The following is a 19,256-nucleotide window of genomic DNA, read 5'->3' as shown; positions in this document are numbered from 1 at the left end:
CTAGGACTTAGACACACCCCGGTGGTGGCACCTCACAGCCATTAGCACAGCCCCAAGGAGCAAAACAGACACCAGCAGACACACAGCCACCACCACGCCTGGGTTCCTGTGCAATTCAGGGGCCCCGGTGTCACCTGGAGCTGAGAGAGGAGGCGAATCAGCCCCAGTCCCCAGTCCTCCCAAGGCCAAAACACCCACCAGGGCCCAGAGTTTTTCAGAGCCTCCTTCCCAGGAAGCCGTGCTCATTTCCCTCTCCTGTTGCAGCTGTCACTTTTTTAAAGCACATTTTTGTCCTTTTCATTTTCAGTATTATTTGCCAATAAGGCATTCGTTCCATTCTCTGTGTTTTTGCTGCCCTCGTTGGCCACTCTCAGGTGTTCTTGCAAAGTGAGAAAAATCTAGTCTAGAATTCTGTACCCAAATGCAGCAAACAAGCTGAGGACACATGCAAAAGTCAATGCTTTTCTGAAGATGGTTCATACTCTGCGACTTCAAGCATGTCATCACCCTTTGGACATTTAGGAGACAACATATGGGGCAGCCCGGGTGGCTCAGTGATTTAGCCCTGCCTTCGGCCCAGGGTGTGATCCTGGAGACCCGGGATCGAGTCCCACATCGGGCTCCTGTCATGGAGCCTGCTTCTTCTCCCTCTGCCTGTGTCTCTGCCTCTCTCTCTCTCTCTCTCTGTCTCTCATGAATAAATAAATAAAATATTTTTTTTAAAAAAGGAGACAACATATTATTTTGAATAACAAATTTTCCTAAACTCCTTAGCAGTGCTTGGCTTCCGCTGAATCCCCGGGGCCCTGTGTGGTCGCACTCTGCAATACCCTGCCCTCGCTGCCCCGCACCAGTACCCCACTCAGTCGCCCCACTCACCTCATTCTCATATGGACCAGGCACAGTGTAACCTCTGGACCTTGCTGCAGGCTGTGCCTCCTACATGGGCTGCTCTCCCTTTAGATGTCTATGTGACTCCCTCCTTCACCTCCTTCAAACTGAGACATTTGTTGACCGCTCTTTAAAACTTTCAATCCTAGCATGCAACTCTTGATCTTGGGGTTGTGAGTCCGAGCCCTATGTGTGGGTAGAGGCTACTTAATAAATAGAAGTTTTTAGGGACACCTGGGTGGCTCAGAGGTTGAGTGTCGTCTGCCTCCGACTCAGGGGGTGATCTCGGGGTCTTGGGATCAAGTCCTGCTGCATTGGGCTCCCTATGGGGTGCCTGCTTCTTCCTCTGCCTATGTCTCTGTTTCTCATGAATAAACGAATAAAATCTTTTTTTAAAAAAATCTTTTTAGGGATCCCTGGGTGGCGCAGCAGTTTAGCGCCTACCTTTGGCCCAGGGCGCGATCCTGGAGACCCGGGATCGAATCCCACGTCGAGCTCCCTGCATGGAGCCTGCTTCTCCCTCTGCCTGTGTCTCTGCCCCCCTCTCTCTCTGTGACTATCATGAATAAATAAATAAAATCTTTAAAAAAAATCTTTTTAGGGCAGCCCGGGTGGCTCAGCGGTTTAGCGCTGCCTTCAGCCCAGGGTCTGATCCTGGAGACCCGGGATCGAGTCCCACATCAGGCTCCCTGCATGGAGCCTGCTTCTCCCTCTGCCTGTGTCTCTACCTCTCTCTGTGTGTGTGTGTGTGTGTGTGTGTGTCTCATGAATAAATAAATAAAATCTTTTTAAAAAATCTTTTTAAAAATGGGGGGAAAACCATTCAATCAGCCTGTATTTGCATTCTGATTCCTTATCCTGTTTATTTTGTTCTTTTAGAAACAAGTCTATAATTTAAAGATTTCATATATATATATATATATACATAGAGAGAGAGAGAGAGGCAGAGACACAGGCAGAGGGAGAAGCAGGCTCCATGCAGGGAGCCCGACGTGGGACTCCATCCCAGGACTCCAGGAACAGGCCCTGGGCTGAAGGCAGGCACTAAACCGCTGAGCCACCCAGGGATCCCCTAGAAACAAGTCTATAATTTACTCATAATCTGTCTCCCAACAAAGCTGTGTCTCCAGGATCTGATACACACTAGGTGCTCAATTAAAGTGCATAGAATGAAGGCCTGAGGGCTTTAGGTGACACCTGGCGGAGGGTGGGGAGAAGCCCTTCTTGCACATATTCGCAGGTCTGTGTCTCTCCCTGGTGGCCGATCGCAGAACTGCAGCCTGGTACCCCCAACCACTCCCCCAACCTCCAAAACTCTCAGCACTCACCAGGGCCAGGGGCCACAGAGGTCCCATCAGTGGTGTTGGACGGCATGGAGGGGGGCTCTGTTCTGGGGCTGGGAGAAGAGGAGCTCCAATGCAGGGTCAAGGTGGTGGAATTTGGGGAGTGGGAGGTAGTGGTGAGCTCTGAACCGGGGGAGCCAGAACTGGGAGGGGGTGACTGTTTCTGGTTGTGGGAAGGTGGGCGCCAACCCTGGACTTGTGGAGCTGGAGCTGGGCTGGATGGTGGGGTTTGCCTCTGAACTTGAAGACCTATGGGAGATCATGGAGTCTTCCCCTGAACTAGGGGCGCCGCTCCATTGAGTCTGCTAAAAAGGAAACAGGTCCAAAATGGAGTCACTTGTGCTAAGCTCCACATCAGCAAACCAAGACTTAATACCTGATCGAATTGGGGTTTCCACACCTCCCACCAAAGTATGACCTTTGCCCCATCGATCTGGATTGATCTGGTCAGCCCGTGGGAGATAATCTGCCCAACAGATGCCTCTCCTCTGCTTTCCCCCAAAGGAAGGTAAACTTGCCTTTGCTAGAAACTTCCCTTCTCTTCCTATAAGAGGCTATAAGAGGCTTCTATTCTGTACAGCTCCTCAGAACTCCTTTGTATCTGCTAAGATGGGATGCTACCCAATTCATGAATCATCAATACAGTCATTTAGATCTTCACATTTTACTCCATTGAATTTTCTGTTTTAACAAGCCTGTCTCCAAACTTGGGGTTCTGGGATGGATGGTCGAGCCTGTCTCTGAACTCGGGGGTGCTGAAGTGGTTGGTGGAGGTTTCCACTGAACTGGAGGAGCTGTACCTTGGAAGTTGGCTTCTCCACCCCGCTCTCCAAGAGCACCAGCAAAAATAACCCAGGGAAGGAAACCACCATGGAGGGTGTGAGGAGGAGATGGTCGGGAATGAGGGTGTGCAGCCCCAGCTCCAGCCCCAGCCCTGGCCCCAGCCCTTCTCTGGATGTCAACTTCCTTATTATCCCAGATAGCAAACACCTGCCTCTCAGCAAGACCTGAGGGATTTAGTGCACCATGCAAGTGCTCAGTGGAAAACAAAGCACCCTTGTCCGAAGTCCCACAGCCAGGGTTCCAGGCCAGGTCAAGCCCTCCCAGCCCCTATTCTTGTTTCAGGGCTCTAGAGGTCCTCTGAACCCAGGCAGCCTGCTGGGGAACTCTTTCTTTAAGTAAACCCCACCCTCCCAATGTGGGGCTTGAACGCATGACCCTGAGATTAGGAGTTGCACACTCCACCAACTGAGCCAGCCAGGTCCCCCTGGGGAACTCTCTTAAACTTTCTGGGACTCAGTTTCTTTGTCTGTCGAATGGATATCATCATGAGGCAGAGCCTCTGAATGCTCACATAGGTTTGGCACCTAGTAGGTATTCAGTGGTGCTCATCTGCACGGATCCACCTCCGAGCTCTCAGGGGTGGGGTGGGGGTAGGAATCAGCCCTAATCTTCTTCACCAGATACCTGGAAGGTCCCCAAGGCTAAACTCAGAGTCCTTAATGAGGGCCTGGCTTAGAAGTCTGGGCTCTGGGAAGAATCAGAGGATTGGGTCTCTGGAAATCTACCCTGCTTTGTTCCAGCCACTCCCTGGCTCCTACCCCATCCCAGGCACTGAGCCCAGGAGCTAGACTGAGGGTGGGTAAATGTTTTACTTCCCAGTTCTGGGCTCCTAGGCATTTTAGCAGCTTGCCAGTTCATCCATCAACGGCTCCCTGCCCCACCCCATCCACTCTGCCCTGGGTGAGTCTGTATGCTTCCTCTTTTGCCTCACCCCAGGCATCAAAAATGCAGAAGTAACATCCAGTGCTGGCCCCAGGAGGGAGCTGGGTCTACACACAGACACCTCACCACCACCACCACCGCCGCCGCCAGTTCTCTGTCCAGTCTCCCAAGCTCTGTGGGGAATGACAGAGAAATCTAGAAGAGGCACCATGCACTGGCCTGATGGCATTCCCATTTCACACATGGGGAACAGAGGCTCAGAATGGTATGAGTCTGGCCTCAGGTGACTGGGAAGATGGTAAGAGGGCCCCTTAATGACCTCCAAGGAGTCAAGGACCAAGAGGCCAGCTTCCCCAGACTGCTTCCCATCACTGAGGAATTTCTGCTGAAATCAGAAGATTACTCAGGGCCACAGTGAATCCCCAGCCATGCCAGGACCCTAGAGAGCCAAACTTTTCACGTGAACGGGAGAATAGCAGTGGGACTTGAAAGAGGAGGCGGAGGAGGACACAAGCTCTGCTGAGCGCCCAGCACAGAGCTGGCAGGTGCACATGAGCTGCGGGAGACCTGACCGGAAGGTGAAGGGGGGCTCTTCCCACGCACTGTGCCAGGAGTTTGCTTTGCCCAGAGAGTCCTAGACCCGGAGGCTGGCAAGAGCCAAGTCATCTGGTTCTAACCTGGGCCTGGCACAGCTGGGAGACTCGGCTTGCCTCCGCCTTGGTTTCCTGGGCTCCGCAATGAGGGTAAATGTGCCTTCTGAGCAAAGCCCTTGCCTGCAGGAAGAGTGCCATGCGTGGTGGTGTCCACTGGATATTCCAGATTTGGGGCTGGGGCATGGGGTCAGAGAGAGCAATGGCCTGGTGGGAGATGGAGGGCGGGGGGAGGAGGATCTGAGCTAAACCATCCTGCACTCTGGGAACCATCTTAGGGAGCAGCAGATGGAAATTAAGTCAGGTGCCAAGAAAGTCTCCTGGGAGCCATAAATGCTTTGCGGCCGGGAAGTGAGCTCTCGTGTCCACCCCCCCACCATTGCCCTGGGGTCCTCACTCCTTTCTCTGGCGGGGAGGGGGGGGGGGCTGGCTAAAAGAAACGGACTTTTGAAATCCGGCCCTTCAAGTTTTGGGGGGAGGTGGGGGGGGGCAGGCTGCCCAGTGTGGCCTGAAGGAGGGCTCCAGAAGCCAGGTGTGCAGCTGGGCCCCAAGTCTGCTCCAGCTTCCTGGAAGCCAGGCCACCTCCTTCCCTGTTCTTACCTCTGGAGGTGTCTGTGAAGAGAAATTCCCCAGCAGCACCAGAACCAGCAGCAGAAGTGGCGGGGCAGCTGGGAGCCTGCCATTCCTGTGTGGGAAGGACAAAAGGCGGGTTCTTCGCAGGTGTGGGGCCAGGTGCTCTTTACACCTGCAGGTGCACACGCACGCTGCTCGCGGCATGTGGGGCTGTGCACATGTGGGGCCTGGGGATGTGGGGCCTCTGGGTGCTGCTACTGTTGCATGGGATGCCACTCCCCGCCGGCTCTCCACCTGGACCCCTTACCTCTCCTAGAAACCGCTCCGGGACCACAGTCCACCCTGAAGCCCTCAAACTCTCCCTATCCCCTCAAGACCCTCCTGCCCCACCTGCTCCCCTGCCCCTTCACTCTGTGGCTCCCTCCGCAGCTGCCCCAAATCCATGCCACCACCCTCCTCTGCCCCTCCTCCGCCCAGGCTGCCCCCTCTGGAGTCGCCCTCTCCCTCTCTCTGTCCCCCGTTATATGTGTGTCCCGAATCAGGAAGTGGCTGGATCTGCCTAGCATTTCTTTTTTCTTTTCTTTTTTTTTAATTTTTATTTATTTATGATAGTCACACAGAGAGAGAGAGAGAGAGAGAGGCAGAGACACAGGCAGAGGGAGAAGCAGGCTCCATGCACCGGGAGCCCGACGTGGGACTCGATCCCGGGTCTCCAGGATTGCGCCCTGGGCCAAAGACAGGCACCAAACCGCTGCGCCACCCAGGGATCCCCCGCCTAGCATTTCTTGAACGAGGCACACACTCATGCACCTGTAGGATTTTTCTAGGACCAACAATCTCATGGCAGCCATTTTAGGCCAGCCTTCCCAACACTGGCTTCTGGAATGTACTGGGGACAGCTTTCATCTGGAACTGACTGGACTCCACCCCATTAGGCCCCAATAGACACAGTAATATATGTGGGGCCACATGGTTGGCTCTGAGCTCTGGAAGAGGCTGAGGGTTCCGATCCCAGCCACAGACCCCATGTACTAACTGCATGGCTGGAGGGGAAATTTAGGGCCTCTCCCATCCAGGATGCTCCAGACCCTCCCAATTCTCCTACCCCCCATCCCGCCAACCATGCCCAAGACACCTTCATGAACACAGGTGGACCAAGACCCAGGCTGTGGAGGGCTTTATTCATTAGACCCAGAGAGCCACACTGTCCCTCCCCTGGTGTCCCCCCCCACTAGTCAGCCGATGTTCTAGACACCTGGCCACTGCATGTGCTGCGAGCTGTCCCACGCTGCCGGCCCCAAGAGCGCGTCCGTAGTGAGGGAGGCCCGGGTGCGATGGCCGCGCCAGGTGGCTTGAAGCATCTTGGCTGCCATCTGCTGCTGCTTCAGACGGCGGCGTACGCTGAAGCCTCTCCAGGCCGACTGGATGGCCGTGGCCGCCTTAATCCGGCGACGGGACAGCCGGGGGCTCCGGGAATTCATCTGGGTGGCGCAGCCCCACGGCAAGCCAGCCTGGACTATGGAGCCCCGGCCCATGCCATGCACCACCCGAGTGGGCAGCGTGTGGCCACACATGTGGCACGTGCGGGGGCTGGAACCCACGAGCATCACCACGCTGGGCGGGCTCCCCAGCCTGGGACTCAGTGACTGGCAGAGGGCGCAGATGTGTGGCTGGCACGACTGGAAGCAGCGGTGGTCGGATGCTGACCTGGTCCTGCTGCCCATTTTGCACCACATGGCCGGGAGCATGGTTTGCTGAGTCTCGGGCCGGCGAGTGAGGAAGCCTCGCCACACAGCCTGGATGGTGGTGGCGGCTCGAGAGAGCCGGGCTAAGTCCCGCCGCACACGGTAGCCGCGCCAGGCAGCCTGGATGATGATGGCCCACTGGTGCCACACCTTGACGGTACGGCGCACCAGGTAGCCACGTGCGCATGCCTGGATAGTGACCACAGCATGGATGATTATCTTCTCCACAGCCTGCATCGATGCCACCAGCTTCCCCGACTGTCTGGGATCCGCCGCTGCCTCTCTGCCCACGGTGTCCCATGGCACAGAAGCCCTGGCCAGATCCCACGCGCCACCAGGGGCCACTGCGCTGCTCATGGGCCCGACCGCTACACTGGGGACGGCAGAGTTCCATGCTTGGCCACCAGCTATGCCAGCATCCACGGGGCCCTGGAGTACAGTGGGAGTCAGGGATGCCCTGTCACTGTCTACAGGAGCCCCGGCGCTACGGAAATCCAGAGACCCCTCCATCGACTCCTGGGCTAAAAGGGGCCTCCGGGAGCCGTCAGGTGAGGACTCATAGCCCAGAGACACCCTCCGAAGCCCTGGGTGCAGCCTAGAGGTGGCCGTGTTGTGTGCCACCTCAGTGGTGCGGATGATTGGTGTTATGACGGGTGGCGCACTCTTGGAGTGTTTGGGACTTTCCTGTGAGGACCTGTAGGTGTGCTCCTGCACTTCATGCAAGGGCACAACCTTGGCTATGTTACTGTCTAGCATGTCTGAGACGGAATAACCATGTATGGACCTATAGGATTTTCTAGAGCCAAGAAACTTGTGGTTGTTCTGAGCCAGGTCCCCAGACACTGGCTTCTGGTGTGCCCTGGGGACAGCTGCTACCTGGAACCCATCAGATGCCATCCCACTAGTGCTGGATGGACAAAGCGACACATGGGAGGCCTTGTGGGTGGTTGCTGACCTCTGGGAAGTGCTTGGGGTCCCCATCCCAGTTATAGATCCTGGGTGCAAGCTGAATGCCGTAGGACTGCTATGGGCCAGCTTGGGTGACCCTGAAACTATAGTAGAAGCCCCCATATTATAGGCAGGGCTCTGGGGCACCTGAGTCACTGTGGGGCTCTGGGGTATGATGTGAGCCACCGAGGGGCTCTGGGGTATGATGTGAGGCGCTGGGGGGCTCTGGGGTATGATATGAACCACTGAGGGGCTCTGGGGTATGATGTGAGCCACCGAGGGACTCTGGGGTATGATGTGAGCCACTGAGGGGCTCTGGGGTATGATGTGAGCCACTGAGGGGCTCTGGGGTATGATGTGAGCCACTGAGGGGCTCTGGGGTATGATGTGAGCCACTGAGGGGCTCTGGGGTATGATGTGAGCCATCGATGCCTGTTGAGCCAAGAGGGCCCCAGGAGCCCTGACAGACTCCATGAGCACACTGGGGACCCTGCTAGCAGTCACAAAGTGGGAGCTGGGGGGCCGCCAACTGGTTGCTGACCTCTGCTGCAGAGTTGGGGTGGCACTACCAGCCATGGAGTGGTTGGCAACATTCAGGGGCTGGGGAGGGACAGGAGCCATGCCACTGGTCAGAGATTCAGTCTGGTTGGGAGCTACCTTCTCCAACAGTGGTCTTTGACTGTCGGGAAGGAATTCGTGGCTGTCGTTAATGTCACCTGACAGGGGACTATGGAACATCCATGGGGTTGCATCAAGGACCATGGAGTCCCCACTGGATATGGACACCTGGGACAGACCCTTGTCCAGGCCCTCTGGCTTCATCACGGCCTGGTCATCTGTGGCCTCAAATGGCATCGTCTCAAGGGTGTGGTTCAACTGTGAGGCTCTTTGTAGAACTGTGGGCACTTGGTGTCCTCTCCTGGTTGTGTCACTAGCTTCCAAGCCCTGGGGATGAAGCTGAGCCAGGCTAGTGGTATGGGATGCCTGGAAGGGGGCTATAGACCCTTCTCCAGCCAGGGCTCCATGGTAAGGACGGGGAGTGATCCCAACCAGCATGGACCCCTGGGGAAGGCTCTGGGCCACATTTCCGACTGTGGAGGGCACACCGGCTGCGTTAGCTGTGGACCCCAGAACCAGTCCCTGATTCAGTTCTCCAGCCACAGATGTTGGAAACACACTAGAAGCCACAGACTCAGGAGAGATATTTGTGTCTGTCTCGTTTGACACTGAACCTGGGATTAGGCTTGGAGCAGTGAAACTAACTGAGGGTCTCATGGAGAGGGTTTGTCTCTTCCCACCACCCCCAGATGCTGCCGTCAGACTAGGGGACTCCCTACTAGCCGCAGAACCTGGAGGAAAGCTCGGGGCCACAGCACTGGCCATGGGTTCTGGAGGAAGACCCTGGCCCATGCCGCTAATCACAGATCCTGGGGGAAGGCTGTGGCTGATACTACAGATCACAGACCCTACGGGAAAGGTTGGAGCCACACCACTGATCACGTAACTGGGTGGAAGGTGGGGAGGCACACCACTGATCACCGGCCCTGGAGGCAGGCTCTGGCCCACGCCCCTGATCACAGACTCTGGGGGAAGGCTGGGGGCCACACCACTGGCCGCAGTACCCGGGGCCAGGGCTGCGGGCATCCTGGTGGCTACAGAACCTGGCACCAGGCCACTAGCTGTGCCCATCAGGGGCTCCTGGCTGAAAGCATCAGCTTGTTGGTAACCGGATGCCACAACTGTGGACACAGGAGGATGCTGGTTGTTCAAAGATACTGGTAGATCAACATTGACCTGAGACATGGTGGGGTCTGCATTGGCTTGAGAAAACCTGAATGGCCTCATACCCAGTCTGTTGGGCACTGAAGCCTGAGAGAAACCAGGACCCACCTCTGTGGCTTGTTCGTGAATCAAAGGGGCCCCTGCCACGGAGGCTGGGAATGCAATGGGAGCCATGCCGCTGACTACTTGAAATTGGCCCATACTAGTCGCCACACTCCCCTGGCACACACTCCCTGTCATGCCCGGAGACATAGGTCCTGGAGACATACTGAGGAACATACCAGCAGCCAGGGTCCCCCTAGACATATTTGGGAACATGCTAGCAGCCATAGCGCCGGGGGAGATGCTTGCAGCCATGCCCCTGAACAGAGGCCCCGGAGATATACTGGTAACTCGGTCTAGACAAGAGTCCTCTCCACTAGCCCCGGATGTCTGGTAGATATTTGGGGCGGAGAGAGTGACAGCAGAATGTTCGGTTATGTTTGGGTGCCCCCCACTGACACTGAGTGGCTGATGAAATGCCAGGGGCACCTCCTTGAACTCAGGGGCCTGGGGGTTTGAGGCCACCCCATCAACCATTACAGGCTCTTGACATAGGGCCATCTCAGTGGCCACAGATGACTGGTTCAGATCTTGGCCCATGCTGCTAGTTGTAGGGGGATATGATGTACCCGCAGGGATTTCAGTCACAAATGATGGATGATGCAGGCTAGAGGCCACTGCATCCACCCTTGATGGTACATTTGAACCCACCTTAGGCATCCAATTTGACTGGCCAGCAGTGCAACCAGCACCACCAATTACAGATGGCTGGAATAGGCTGAGGGGCCCCCTGTTGGCCACAAATGGCTGGGCTAGGGTGGAGACCACCACACAGGCCACTGATGGCTGGCCTAGGCTGGGGGCCACCACACAGGCCACTGCTGGCTGGCCTAGGCTGGGGGCTATCCCACCAATCATAGATGGCTGTGCTAGGCTGGGAGCCACTCCACTGGTCACTGCTGGCTGGCTTAGGCTGGAGGCCACCACACAGGCCATGGATGCCTGAGCTGGGCTGGGAGCCACTGCACCAGTCACTGGTGGCTGGGCTACGGTGGGGGCCACCCCATCAGTCATAGATGGCTTAACCAGGCTGGGGGTTACCCCACTGGTCACAGATGGCTTAGTTATAGATGGTTTAGCTAGGCTAGTTACACCACTTGTCATAGACAGCTTAGTTACAGATGACTTAGCCTGGCTGGGGGCCAACCCACTGGTCACAGATGCCTGAGATAGGCTGGGGGCCACCCCGCCACTCACAGACGGCTGTGCCGGGCTGAGGGTCACCCCACCGGTCGTAGATGCCTGAGATAGGCTGGGGGCCACCCCACCAGTCACAGATGCCTGAACTAGGCTGGGGGCCACCCCACCAGTCATAGATGCCTGGGCAAGGCTGGGGGCCACCCCACTGGTCACAGATGCCTGGACTAGGCTGGGAACAACCCCACTGGTCACAGATGCCTGGGCAAGACTGGGAGCCACCCCACTGGTCACAGATGGCCGGGCGAGGCTGGGGGTCACCCCACCAGTCATAGATGCTTGGGCAAGGCTGGGGGTCACCCCACTGGTCACAGATAGCTGGGTGAGGCTGGGGGTCACCCCACCAGTCATAGATGCCTGGGCAAGGCTGGGGGCCACCCCACCAGTCATAGATGCTTGGGCAAGGCTGGGGGTCACCCCACTGGTCACAGATAGCTGGGTGAGGCTGGGGGTCACCCCACCAGTCATAGATGCCTGGGCAAGGCTCGGGGTCACCCCACCAGTCATAGATGCTTGGGCAAGGCTGGGGGTCACCCCACTGGTCACAGATAGCTGGGTGAGGCTGGGGGTCACCCCACCAGTCACAGATGCCTGGGCGAGGCTGGGGGTCACCCCACCAGTCATAGATGCCTGGGCAAGGCTGGGGGCCACCCCACCAGTCATAGATGCTTGGGCAAGGCTGGGGGTCACCCCACTGGTCACAGATAGCTGGGTGAGGCTGGGGGTCACCCCACCAGTCATAGATGCCTGGGCAAGGCTCGGGGTCACCCCACCAGTCATAGATGCCTGGGCAAGGCTGGGGGCCACCCCACCAGTCATAAATGCCTGGGCAAGGCTGGGAGCCACCCCACTGGTCACAGATGGCCGGGCAAGGCTGGGGGTCACCCCACCAGTCATAGATCCTTGGACAAGGCTGGGGGGCACCCCTCTGGTCATAGATGGCTGGGCGAGCCTGGGGGTCACCCCACCAGTCATAGATCCCTGAGCTAGGCTGGGGGCCACCCCACCGGTCACAGATGGCTGGGCTAGGCTGGGGGATACCCCCTTGGTCACAGATGCCTGGGTGAGGCTGGGAGCCACCCCACGGGTCACAGATGGCCAGGCGAGGCTAGGGGCCACCGCACGGGTCACAGATGGCCAGGTGAGGTTGGGGGCCACCCTTCCAGTCACAGATGCCTGAGATAGGCTGGGGGTCATCCTTCCAGTCACAGATGCCTGAGATAGACTGGGGGCCACCCTTCCAGTCACAGATGCCTGAGATAGGCTGGGGGCCACCCTTCCAGTCACAGATGCCTGAGATAGGCTGGGGGCCACCCTTCCAGTCACAGATGCCTGAGATAGACTGGGGGCCACCCTTCCAGTCACAGATGCCTGAGATAGATTGGGGGCCACCCTTCCAGTCACAGATGCCTGAGCTAAGCTAGGGACCACCCCACCAGATATAGATGGCCGGGTTAAGCTAGGGGCGATCCCACTGGTCACAGATGGCCGGGCTAGGCTGGGGACCACCCCACCGGTCATAGATGTTTGGCCTAGGCTGAGGGTCACCTTACTAGCCATAGATGGCTCAGTTAGACTAGGGGTGACCTTACCAGACACAGGTAATTCAGATGGGCTGGGGGCAACCTCACTGACCGTAAGTGGCTGGCCTGGGTTTGGAGCCACCTTACTGACTACCGATGGCTGGGACAGGCTTGAGGTCAACCGAGTGGCTATGGATGTCTGCTCATGTGTGGTAGGGACATTATCCAAAGACAGACTTCTGGTCAGTCCTGTCCTGTAGGATTTCTGAGATAAGCTTTCCTTCAGACCCATGGAGCTTTGACCTGAGGACACATCCCCATCATCCTGATCATCTGAGCCCCAGTGGACACTCAGGGTCACGCGACCGGACACTGAGCTCTGGTGCAGAATGGGGATCAGCTTTGAGCCTGCAGAGGGCTGGTGGTAGAGGCGTGGGGTTGTGTGGCCCCGGCCCACTTTCTTAGTTTCTTCCCTATCTCTAGGCTTCTGGAGCCTCCCCACAGCCTCTCCAGAGAGGAGGGTATCTAGATTAATTTCCCCATCCAAGTTGGCCTCCCAGGACTCCTCCTCTACCAGGTCGACAGCAGTCAGACTGGCCACAGACATGCTAGAGAGGCTGAGCGAGCTGCAGCTAGGCAGGGAGCTCTGGGAATTACTCACATTTAGGCCATAGTCTGTGGAGCCTTGAGAGAGCCTTCCAGGCAGGTCATTGTCTGGACCCTGGGGCAAACTGGCCACCAGTTCAGTGAGTATATGGCCAGTCACTCGCTCCTGTGGGCAGTACGTACTGGCAACGGTGCCCTGGGTTCGATTCCTCTCCTGCCTAGGGACGGCCGAACGGGAAAGAGTATGTGCCAACTTATTGCCTGGGGGGGCTGGGAACACACTGGGATCAGCCTGAGTCTTGAAGGCCCAGCGATGACCAGGAACCGTGGAGCCAGGCAAGAGACCCAGGGTGATGTCACAGGCCTTGGGGATCTGTGGTTGAGTCAGAGACATTTTGCTCATACTGGCAGCCCTCAGTGGACCTGGGGTCGACTTGTTAGTTCTCTCCCTGGTAGCTGCGGAGGCCCGTTTGTGATTTGGGGACGGGGTTTTCTGTGTGGTCTCCTCACGGGCCACAGAGGGCTGTTGTGACACCTTGGCAGCTGAGGATCGATACACACCGGGGGGCACCCTGTTGATCCCGGAGGGCTGACCCCAGCAAACAGATCTCCCGTAGGTAACGGTACACTGCTGGGAATGGGCAGCCCTCCCACCACCCGCGGCGCAGGGAAGTGTACCTGAGGCCCCCTTGCCCTCCCCGGTCGACGCCCACCGACGTGAGGCCACCCTGCTGACCATGTGTGGCTTATGGGCGCTTGGGGCTGTGCCACCAGCCACCAATGGCTGGCTGGTGCTTGGGCCCACGCCATTGGCAATGAGCAGCTGCCACAGACTGGGGGGCAGCTGCAGGTGGGGTGGTTTGGGCAAATTAGGGCCCAAGTCACTCTCCATGGGGTTGAGATCTGATGCCAATTCACTGGTGCCTGGGGCCAGGCACGCATTTTCCCTACTGACCTCAGGGCTCAAATAAAGGTTTGGGGAGGCCCTGCTGGGCTCCACCTCCCATAACAGAGTGGGGTCCAGGGCAGCAATCAGGGGATACTGATGAATCGTGGTGATCACTCTACTAGCCAGGGAGGCACCCATAAAGACCACCGATGAGCAGGGTGACCTCCCGAGCATGGCCCCATCCCCCATCTCTTCCAAGAACCCGGCAGGCCAGCCTGTGACGAAGCCCTCCCAGGCCCCGTCCTGGGGAACCCTGACCTTGCTGGGCTGTGGTCTCACGAGGCCTAGGTTGGGCACCCACGCGGCCGATGGGCTCCCCCTGTAGTCCACCTCCACCGGGGTGGGGACCATAGTCATCCTGCTTCCTGCTGTTTTCGAGGCGGCCTTGGGGAAGACTCCAGTCCTCAGGGCTGCCTGAGACAGAGACTGGCTCAGGACAGCGCCCAGCTCCCCCTGACATAGGGCTTGGCTCAGAGCAGCCCACTCCTCCTCTGTCAGGGCCTTGCTGAGCACGTCCGCCAGTTTACCCTGCTTGGCTTTAGTGAGTTCTGCCCGCAGCTCGCCGGGGGACAGGGTGCGCGACAGGGCTAGGCCCAGCTCGCCCCAGGACAGCACTTTCATCAGCGCTGCGCCCAGCATGCCCTGGGGCAGGGCCTTGGCCATCGTGGCGCCCAGAACTTTCTTGGACAGAGCCTGGTTCAGGGCTGCCCTCACTTGCCCCTGGGAAAGGGCTTTTGCCAAGAGGGCACGGAGGTCCTCCTGGGAGCCCAGCTCGGCAGCCAGCTCCGCGCACAGGGAGGCCAGCTGGGAGGTCGCCAGGTCTTCCTGGCAGGGTGTGGCAGGGCTGGCCATCGATGACTGGGTCCGGGTAGCCCCGCTATCGCCCCAGGATTCCACGTTACATGCGGGGTGTCCGGCAGACGCCAGCAGAGGCACTAGCATGCTCTGGGCCTCAGAGACCCCCTGGCGTGGGTCCTGCGTGGCTTTGCCTTGCGCACAGTCATGGGGCTGGATCTGGGTCAGTCTGTCCTCTGGTGTGGGTCGGGGCAGAGGGCCAAGAGCACCAACGTGCTGGCAGGGCTGGGTGGAGGCCTTGAACCCAGCCAGGAACGGCTGCGACTGGGTCTTGTTGCTGAGCTCAGCAGGTTGGTGGGCTGCGTAGAGGCACTTGGCTGTTTCTGTGACCAGCTGGGCCTGGGATTGCACCTTGGTCAGCCCAGTGGGCAGATGTGCCTGAGATTGGACCTTCATCACTCCTGTAGCCAGATGAGCCTGAGACTGTGCCTTGGTCAGACACGTGCCTAGATGTGCGAAGGACGGAGCCTTGGTCAGCTTGGCGGGCGAATGTGCCTGGGACAGGGCCTTGGACAGACAGGAGCCCAGGTGTGCCTGAGCCTGAGATGTGGTCAGCTCAGCAGGTGGATGTCCCTGGGACAGGGCCTTGGCCAGCTTGGCCGATGGATGTGCCTGGGACAGGGTCTTGGCCAGACAGGTGCCCAGATGTGCCCGAGGCAAGGCCGCAGTCAGTTCCGCAAGCAGCTGTCCCTGGGACGAGGCTGCGGTTGAACAGGTGGCCAGCCGTTCCTGGGGCAGAGCTTTGGCCAGACATGTATCCAGATGTGCCTGGGGCAGGGCCTTGACTGGACATGTGGCCAACTGTGCCTGGGGCAGGACCACGGCTGTTTCTATGGGCATATACACCTGCGACTGAACCTTCACGACATCCGTCCTCAGGTGTGTCTGTAATGAGGACTTGCTCCTGTCTTCAGCCACTTTTGCCCAGGGTGAATCCCGGGGCATTTCAATGGCTATGGTGGTATTAGACATTGTTCCTGTTTTCACCTGCTTCTGGGAGACGGCCTTGAGTTTTTCAGCTTCCAAAGGTGGTCTGGCTGGAGCCTTGGGGGCCCCAGCTCCCAGATGTGAGGAAAAGTATTTGACCTTTCCATTAGCCAGGTATGAGTGAGAAGAGATCTTGACCATGCCTGCTGTCTGCTTTGTGCTCACCACAGCCTTGGCCTTTGGTCCATTTAGATATGTGTGGGATGAGGTGTTGGGAATTCCAGCTGCTGCCACTGCTGGAGGCGAAGACTTCAGATTTCCAGCTGCTGCAGGTGGCAGGCAGAGGGTCCTGAGGATGGCAGCCATTGAGCGAAATTGGGCTGGGGTTTTGGTGACCATGGCTGCCAGACGCGTCTGAGGAGGGGTCTTGGTCACTGTGGCCCCTGGGAGTGTCTGAGATGGAGTCTTGGCCACACCAGCTCCTGGACACGTCTGCAGTGGGGTCTTGGTCATTGGGGCTGCTGGGCGCACCTGAGTTGGAGTCCTGGCCACAGCAGGCACTGGGCACGTCTGGGGAGGAGTCTTGGTCGTCGCGGCCACAGGCCTTGCCTGTGTTGTGGGCTTGATCATAGAGGCCAACAGGCATATCTGTGGTGAGATCTTGGCCATCATGGCTGCCGGTCGTGTCTGGGGTGCAGTGTTAGTTGTTGAGGCTGTTGGTCGCATCTGGATTGGGGTCTTGGACATTGGGGCTGCTGGGCATGGCTGGGGTGGGATCTTGTTCACCATGGCCGCCAGGCATGACTGAAGTGGGCTCTTGATCATTGTGACTGGCTGGGATGCCTGAGGTGAGGTCTTGGCCATTGTAGCCACTGGGCATGTCTGGGGTGGGATCTTGGCCACTGGGGCTACGGGGTACGTCTGGGGTGGGGCCTTGGTTATTGTTACCAGGGGCACTGAGCACGGCTGGGGTGGAGTCTTGTTCATCATGGCTGCCAGGCATGACTGGAGTGGGGTCTTGGTCATTGCAGCTGCTGGGTACATCTGGGTTGGGGTCTTGGTTATCCGGGACACTGGGTATATCTGGGGTGGGGTCTTGGCTATTGTTACCGTGGGCACTGGACATGGCTGGGGTGGGGTCTTGGTCACTGCGGCCACCGGATACATCTGAGGTGGGGTCTTGTTCATCACAGGTGCTGGGCCTGTTTGGGGTGGGGCTTTGAGGACCTCTGCTTCCATGTGGGCCTGAGTCTGGGTCTTGAGTGATCCATGAATGGCCTGAGCATACCTTCCACATGGTGGAGGCCCTGGGGCTCCTGCCTTGTTGACTCTGGCAGTTACTTGCTTGGCCTTCACCGTGTCCCCTTCTACATGGACAAGGCAGGAATTTCTGACAGGTCTGGTCAGCAGGCATGGGTGGCACTTTGTGTCTAGACTCACTGGACATGGAAGTCTGATGGCAACGGTCTGGTGTGGCAGGAAGGTGACGCTGGGGCCCCCAGTGGCACAAGGAGCCTGCATGCCAAGCTGTAGAGTACTCTGGCTCTGGAGCAGGGCCAGCTGGTGGGTGTAGGCAGCCAGGCTGTCAGAAGAAGGGAACTGGGTCTCTTTGCTCACCATGACAGGCTGGGTCAGAGGGGGCTTGCCCTCTCCAGGATGCTGGAACCGCACCTGCTGGGGGGCATGGTAAGGGATGTCCCCCTCTTCCATGCTCACTTTTTTTTCCACCAACTTCCCGGACCGGAGGAGACGCCTAGTGTTGAAGCGTCGCCAGGCCTCCTGGATGGCCTTTGCTGCCATCATCTGGGAGATCAGCTTTTGCCGGAGCTGGTAGCCTCTCCAGTTGGCTTGGATGAGGGTGGCTGCGCGGGAGAGCATCATGTCCATCTCATCCACCAGGACGTTCTTGAAGGCCTGGCTCTCAACCACAGCCCGTAGGTGTGGGATGTGACGAGACACCATCTTGTCCTTGTCATGCTGTTGCAGAAGGGTCTCCCTGGACACAAGTGGCTCGTGCTGAGGCTGTGGACTCAGTGTCCTTGCTCTGTCTTGGATATTAGAGACAGACTGGGGCTGGTAGAAGCTCTGCCCATCAGGTGACAACTGTAGCTGTGTTGCTTCCTGCATTGTCTTGGTTCCTGGGTGGGTCAGCTGTGCCTGTGGAGGGGGGCAGAGAGGTGGTCAGAGAGTGGAACCATAGAGATGAGAGGTCTCCTGGCTGGAGCAAGCGCTCCAGTACCTACATCTTCTTGTTTCTGACACCTTGCAATCTTTCTCCTCTCCTCTGTAGGCCCCCCTCTCTCCCAGCTACCTGCCCAGGTGGCCTTTGATATCTACATCTCCCTCATCATCCTGTGGCTACTTCAGTGCTGGCAACAATGCACATGCACATTCTCAGCTGAAAGCCCAATCACCTTCTTGCTTTTTGAACTTCCTTTATATCTGGAACATACTGTGAATATAGCTCTGATCAGACTATTTGGGAAATTTCCTCTCTGTGTGTGTGTGTGTGTGTGTGTGTGTGTGTGTGTGTGTGTGTGTTATTTGCCTCTCCCTGTTTACTGTGAATTCATAGAGGGTAGGAACCAGGTCTGAGTCATTTCTGTGTCCTCATCTCAGTCAAAGGGCCTGGGTTCCAGGCTGTGGACAGGTGAGTGTTGGGTGGGTGGCTATATTCATAAATGAATGATGGAGGGGATTGGAAGTTGGGTAGATAGATACTGAATGGATATATCTGGATAAATGAATGGTGGATGGGTTAGAAAGATGGATAAAGGGTTGTGTGGAAGAATAAATAGGTAAATGAAGTAGATGAATGAATTGATGAATAGGTCAATAAATAAGGAAATGGACACATGGATGGATGGACAGATGGGTAGGTGGATGGATGGATGGATGGATGGATGGATGGATGGATGGATGAGTGGTTAAATGGATGAACGAGTGGATGGATGAATAAGCATGAGGGGAAAGAAGGGTGGAATGGATGGATGGACAGACGAGTGAGTAGAGGATGGACAAGACCTGAGTAGATAAACGAGTGTGTGGATGGAGAGAGCTGAAGGAATTGGTGAAGAGATCAATGAATAAGAGGTGAACTGATGAATGGCTGGATGGATCAGTGCATAGATGGTGAATGATTAACAGGTAATGGGTAGATCACTGGCAGATGGGTGGGTAGAAGAATGAGGGGATCACTATGGCTTCCAAAAGCACCTTAGCTCAGAGGGAATTGGGATGGATACTGCCAAGCATCCTTGATATGTCACCTGGAGCATAACATGTTTGTTGGGCAGAAACCCACCCCCAACTTTTGGCTGAAACAGCCGATTCCCCTTTCCCAGCCATCTTCATACCTTGGAAGGCCATAGAGTTGGAGGAGGAACAGGAGAAGAAGGTGCAATCTCAGAAGCCAGCTTGTAAGAGGAAGCAGCCTTCAT

The 19,256-nt window shown here is 57.2% G+C and overlaps 2 protein-coding genes across 2 annotated transcripts; both read right to left on the bottom strand.

Moving 5' to 3' along the window:
• On the bottom strand, nt 1-2,497 carry CIST1 (colon, intestine and stomach enriched 1). The gene is given in 3 exon segments (XM_072722130.1): nt 1-140; nt 2,220-2,385; nt 2,387-2,497. Coding segments are annotated over 3 exon segments (417 nt in total).
• A 3,918-nt stretch (nt 2,498-6,415) lies between these two features.
• On the bottom strand, nt 6,416-19,256 carry IQCN (IQ motif containing N). Its single transcript, XM_025989775.2, has 3 exons — nt 19,173-19,256; nt 14,293-17,973; nt 6,416-7,356 (listed from the first exon to the last, which is right to left on the bottom strand). Exons 1-3 carry the CDS (start codon nt 19,254-19,256, stop codon nt 6,430-6,432), a joined length of 4,692 nt encoding a protein of 1,563 aa, XP_025845560.1. The 3' UTR covers nt 6,416-6,429.

This window comes from Vulpes vulpes, chromosome 9 (assembly GCF_048418805.1).
Source record: "Vulpes vulpes isolate BD-2025 chromosome 9, VulVul3, whole genome shotgun sequence".
Classification (NCBI taxonomy): domain Eukaryota; kingdom Metazoa; phylum Chordata; class Mammalia; order Carnivora; family Canidae; genus Vulpes; species Vulpes vulpes.
The sequence above is the reverse complement of the archived record's forward strand: the minus strand, read 5'-3'. Positions and strand labels throughout refer to the sequence as shown.

What these genes read in the sequence shown, in the direction of transcription:
- IQCN (XM_025989775.2), bottom strand. Translation starts at nt 19,256, where the DNA reads ATGAAGGCTGCTTCCTCTTACAAGCTGGCTTCTGAGATTGCACCTTCT. An exon ending in CAACTCTATGGCCTTCCAAG is followed by an intron (nt 17,974 to 19,172) that starts GTATGAAGATGG and finishes CCCCCTCCACAG; the next exon opens with GCACAGCTGACCCACCCAGG. An exon ending in TGAGACCACAGCCCAGCAAG is followed by an intron (nt 7,357 to 14,292) that starts GTCAGGGTTCCC and finishes ACTGTACTCCAG; the next exon opens with GGCCCCGTGGATGCTGGCAT.